The sequence below is a fragment of the Cyprinodon variegatus genome, unplaced genomic scaffold (genome assembly GCF_000732505.1).
Source record: "Cyprinodon variegatus isolate N-32 unplaced genomic scaffold, C_variegatus-1.0 Scaffold155, whole genome shotgun sequence".
Classification (NCBI taxonomy): Eukaryota; Metazoa; Chordata; class Actinopteri; order Cyprinodontiformes; family Cyprinodontidae; genus Cyprinodon; species Cyprinodon variegatus.
In genome coordinates, this window is record NW_015150608.1 from 884,092 (window position 1) to 890,189 (window position 6,098).

General features: G+C 37.1%; 1 protein-coding gene across 1 annotated transcript in view; it reads left to right on the forward strand.

The window, feature by feature from the left end:
• Positions 1 to 6,098, forward strand: part of kcnh2 (potassium channel, voltage gated eag related subfamily H, member 2) — a 368,885-nt gene that overhangs the window by 339,224 nt on the left and 23,563 nt on the right. Inside the window, exons 12-13 of the mRNA XM_015377494.1 lie at positions 808 to 948; positions 3,557 to 3,756. Of these exons, the coding sequence (XP_015232980.1) occupies positions 808 to 948; positions 3,557 to 3,756 (341 nt within the window). The remainder of the gene's footprint in view (positions 1 to 807; positions 949 to 3,556; positions 3,757 to 6,098) is intronic.

Here is a 6,098-nt window from a genome sequence, read left to right on the forward strand (position 1 = left end):
AAAACGTTATGGAACACATTAATTAACTGAAAAATGTTGCATAGTGTGCCTTTAAACTGTACTCCACCAAGAAGCCAGGATTACAGGACTATAACCTAGCTTCCACCCCGCTGAGCCATAACAGGAACAGAGAGCGCTCAGCGGGAAAGAGCCAGGACATGATCAGGAGGCAACAAGACAAAAACTAGAACCCTCTCAACTATTGGCCTCCAAGAATAGGAATAATGAACTCTGGAATAACCAAACTCACCCAAACAAACTCACACACAAACTTAATACAGTCAATGATCTGGCCCTGATAGCTGGGCTGAGCCGAATATAAAGCAACAGACGCAGGTGGATAAGATGAGCGATGATTAGTAGGTAGATGAACGAAATGAACAATTAAGTTCGTTGAAACCGAAGGTAAATACAGCATAGATTCACTATCAAAGGTTTTTGTTCTTTGACATTCAACTGGAGAAAAACTTCCAATGCCTCCATCTTTATTACATTATTCGATTCTTTAATTGCTGGCTTAATTACATTAACCTTCTAATGTTTGACTGTAAAAATATTTTTACAAATACTTAAAGTATTAGTAGAATGCGATTGGTTATTTTGTTAAAGTAAGGAAAGTTCACTGTTAATAATCTTAAAACTACAGCCAGAGCTTCTATCATGCATCACTTCCAGGTCCTGGCTAATATTAATTGGACAAATAGATGCTGTTAATTGATATAACTGATGGTAGAAGTGCGTTTGTTGAATATCAGATTATGCTGCTTCATGCCAAATCTGTTCTTGTTGCTGGTTTCCTCTCATCAGGTTCAGGACCTTCCATCAAAGACAAGTATGTCACCGCTCTGTACTTCACCTTCAGCAGTCTGACCAGTGTGGGCTTTGGAAACGTGTCTCCAAACACCAACTCAGAGAAGATCTTCTCCATCTGCGTTATGCTCATTGGATGTAAGTATCAGCTTTGTCCTTCAGCTAAACAGCAGAATTCATTTAATCTCATCCAAATCCTTTTTGATAAAAACAGGGTTTTGCTGTATTATTTTGGGGCCCCGGGGTAAAGGGGGCTCCAAATATAACAGAACAAACCAATGTCTTGGCTCATATTTTAAATAAATCCTGAAAAGCACAGATCTTGCTAATAAAAGTCCAAAAATACGTCTGCAGTAAGAACTGTAACACTTTTAAATGTTTACTTTGAGTTAGGTTCATATCTGAACTGCCTTTTAGCATCGTGCATTTCTAATCACTAACAGCAGCATGTTCTCCTGGAAAGTTTGACTTCCAAATCACTCCCAAAATTCAACTTACCCAGCATGTTCCTCAGCAGAAAAAAGGTTCAAAACAAAGTGAACGGGACCAGCTGCACTGTAGTTAGCCCCCCCCCTTCCTCAGAGTCTGGATGAAGAGCAGAAACGCTCCCAGCATTTGATAAATGTATCAAATTAATAAAGTTTTGATCCAAATATAAATTCTACTTGCTTAAAAAATAGTAAGTTCTAATCTTTTTGATTATGATTTTTACATAATTACTTTAATTAAACAATACCAGAAAAAATGTAAAAATTAAAGCTTTAAACATAAAAATATCATTTGAAAAAAATCCCACAAGTTTCACATAATTCCCATCTTTCACATGTGGGTCGCATTTTCCACACATGATCAAAAATGTTGTTCATGTATTTCATGTTCAATTCATAATTAAATGTGGAACTTCAGATGTTTCTAAAATGTGCACAGCATGTCAGGTTTTATTTTCCATAGATCGTACTTGTGTATTTGTGTTTGTTTTTTTTTATTATTATATAATGTTCATTTTTAAACATCTTTCCATGTACTTTTATTATACAGTATTAATATATGTGAAAAGTTGATTAGAAAATAACGGAGACACCGTTTCACATTTGAGGCACATGTGTACCATCTCTAAAAAAAGGTGGTGCGCATGTGAATCACATGCGCTTATAATGTGAAACATTTCAAATGCACCCGTATACATCTGCTTTTCCATGTGTACGTGTTAATTACACGTGACACATAGATTTGACATAGAATTTTCACATGTTTTTCTCATGTGAGAATGTGAACCAGATGTGATTAAAAGGGAGTTTTTCCTCTCCACTGTCGCTACAAGCATGCTTAGTGTGAGGGATTGTCATGGAGTCGATGAGTCGATGCAATCAGCTGGTTTTCCTTAGATAGAAAACTTTGAATCAATCTGACTGGATGATCTGGTTGAACTGTAAAGTGCCTTGAGATGACATGTGTTGTGAATTTGGCGCTATAGAAATAAATTGAATTGAATTGAATTGATACAGATGTTTTCACATGTGATTCTGATTCAAAGCATGTTTTTAGCACCTTTGGAAAATATGGGAATCACATGTGAAAACATTAATCACACGTATATCACCTGTACTCGTAACATGAAATTTACCTTATCCACTATTTATATATGCTTTTAAAAGTAAATGCATATGCGCAACATTTTAATTTTAGATTTGGTACATGGGTTTCACATTCGATTCACATGTGAAAACATGAATCACATGTGATACTGATTTGTTTACCATTTCATTCACATGTATATAAATTGTGATTCACATGGGAATTACATTTGTGTTTTCACATGTGTAATACATATGAATCATATGTTCTAATCAGTTAAAACATCCAAAAACACACATATTCATGTTTTTCTCCATGTTCATCATGTTCACTTGGAATTTTACATGTGAAATTCATTGGATTTTGATGTAGGGGAAGTTTATTCAATGTTCTCTGGTTCTAAAGTAATATAGAGTGATGTTTCAGATTAACATTAATGATGTTTGGTCTTTAAGTTCATGACTTCCTCATTACTGAAGAAATTTAATGGATTAGCTCATTTTTCATATTTATCAGCCAATGAAGCAATGATTAAAACCTTTGAAATAATCTCAGAAGACGCTTTAATATCCTGTCTGGATCTTATCATAGCAACTTTCCAAGCATTAATTAGATTGCCTGTCACTTTAAGAAGAAGAGTTAAAAGCATGGCTGGCTAGCTTCTGCTGTCATCTGCATTTTAAATGAAATAAACTGAACCAAATTTTGTCCAAAGCGTTAAACCAAAAGGATTTTTTTTGCTTCTTTTGTGTTTTTTAGACAAACTGACTGCAGAATTTTTAAAATTCCTATCAGTAAAAAACAGTGTTGTAAAACTTTCCAATCTGATTATATTGTTTAAAGAAAATGTTTTCACACAGAGCAGGTTTTTTTTTTTTTTTTTTTGGTCTCTCTGTGTGTGTGCGTTTAGGCCGTTGCCGTAGAAACTGCAGCGGTTATGTAGCCAGTGATGCGAGCTGACAGAGGTTAAGAGGTCAGTGAGATCCCACCTGATGGAAAGACACTGACGGTTCATCGAGGAAAGATCAAACAGCAGGATGTCGTCTGCATAGAAACTCATTCTCGTCAAGATTTTGAATATTTCATGGGAATTATTATTATTTTTTTTCTTGAGAAGGATCATAGGTTGTATTTTAATTTCCTGTCTGTTTTCTCTCCCCCACGCCTCCAGCCCTGATGTACGCCAGCATCTTCGGGAACGTATCAGCCATCATCCAGCGGCTCTACTCAGGGACGGCCCGCTACCACACCCAGATGCTGAGAGTCAGGGAGTTCATCCGCTTCCACCAGATCCCCAACCCTCTGCGGCAGCGGCTGGAGGAGTACTTCCAGCACGCCTGGTCCTACACCAACGGCATCGACATGAACGCCGTGAGTTTCCTCCTGACAGGACTTCACTTTTTCCACTTTCAGGGCTTTTCTACCTATTTATTTAGCATTTATTATTATCATCGCCCAGGTGAAAGGTTTGGTAAATCAGTTTATTTTTTATAATTGAGGTTTAACCTCTGATCAACAGTTAAATGTTTTATACATGGTTTGTTAGGGTCGGCATCTTTGATTTGGTTAAAAAGCTCTTTTTTTTTTTTTTGTGAACATGGGATTTTCCCTAAGTGAGTAAATGTTCTCAAATTGAAGGTTAGTCGTTGCTAATTATTCCATGGCATAATTATGCATCAACGATTCAAAGAGCAGCCGGCGCTTTAAGCATCGCCATCAAACCAGCAGGAATGAAATGAAAAATCAGAGCGGCCCATTACGGCTAAATTGGTGTAGAACCAGTGGCTGAAGCTGCAGCTCAGACTCCCACTGACTCACTGACTCACACCTGTGGATGGACTGGAACACACCGTGGAGTGGTTTGATATAAACTTCACGCCTTTCTGGACGGTTTCTGCTCAAACCTGCACAGATATGCAGACTGGATCTGGACTGAAATGTTCCTAAAAGATCTGTTAAAACTCCAGATTTAAAACAAAAGAAAACAGAAGCATTGCATTAATGTAAGGTACTGCTTACATGAAGCATGTTTTGATGAACTAGCAATCATGGTGTGCCAGGTATGCACTAATTTTTAGGTGATACCACCTAAATATTGCGTTTTTTATTTCTTGAAGCTATTTTATTGTTAATTTCTATAATAAAATCATCCCTCAGCTTGTTACTGATGCAGCCAAACATTTTTGGCCCAAACTGTCTGATATATCAGCGTAACACCTCCAGGCCAGCAGGTGGTGCTCTCACCCACTCTTGTTTCAACCTTTAACCTCTTTAAATCCACCGGGTCGCCGGCGACCAGGTGGACTTTAAGCGAGGGTAATAATTTAGAATGCATAAAATTCCACCGGTAAAATTTTTACCAGCAGGTGGAGCCACTGCAGCTCCAATCTGATACCAAAAGTTCTAAACCCCACAGCTCTGGAACTGTTATAGCTAGAGGTCTGAAATTTTCTGCATTTGTGGTTGACATGATGTAGAATAAATATAATAAAATAAAACCTGCTTTTTCTTAAGAATGTCTTTATTACTGCTGTTCAAAAAACACCCATAATTTCCGAGAATAAAAAAATAACGCTGAGTCATGTTTGAACTGATGCAGGATGGTCTGTGTTCTAGTCACCCAATTTTTTTTTAAAATAATTTATATATTAGGAAACTAGAGGGTGTTAGCTTTCAAATAATGTATTGCACATGTAATTTGGGCTTACAGTTATTTGCTTTTCCATTTGGGTATGCAAAATAGGTGGATGTTAAGAGGTTCAAAATATATTTCTATATTTACTTCTGGTTATGATGCCTGCTTTACATAAAGGATTGTGCACCAATAGGAACGGTAGGTTGAAGTCATGTGAGACGAAGTTAAGGCATTACATTTCTTACATTTAAGCCAAAAAAATTGAGAAATAAATAAATAAAAGCATATTGAGGGCCAAGTTCTGAGGTTTGTTGCCGACTTAAAAAAATCAAAGGGGCTCGGATGCCAGGCACAGGTTGCTGCATACCTTCTGGCCTTTAGGTTATTATTTGCAAAGGTTGGTGCACTTTGGAGCTGGTAAGAGTTAAAATTGTAGTGATCACCTGTAACTAGTGATGGGTTTATGAGGAGGCTGCTGGTTTCTGAAATATGGGAGGCTGTTAAATCCAGATGTGGGGTGCGGCAGTGGTGCAGAAGTTTAGCATGACCCATGTTCAGAGGTTTGAGTCCTGACCTTTTGACCATTTTCTTTCTGCCAAATATAAAAAAATAGATAACAAAATAAACGCTGTTTAAGCCTTAAAAAATTATGTTAAAAAAAGTAAATCCAGACATAACAATTTGCATCAACTATTGCTAAAAAAAACACATAAAACACATTATTTATAAACAAAATAAGCCTTTCTCTCCTTTTTCAGGAAATGTTCTATGACCCTGTCGTACCAACTGGCCATCGTTTCCATTGATTTGATCAGGCTCCTCTCAGTAGAGCAAGTTTGCCTTAATTCTCATGGTCCATTGTGTTCCAAGTGTAGGACATCGCTTAAGCAAGAGAAGCTGCGATCTACACCAGCCGATTATGGCAGCCAAACACAACAGCTTGTACAGCTGTCATAATGCCCCATCTAATTCCAGGTCTTTAAAAAATACTAAAAAGTCAGTTTTCCTCTCTTCCCTTGCAAGTCGCTGTTTGAATATATATATTGGGGCTTTTTCCTGAGATATGTTTGTGGAATAC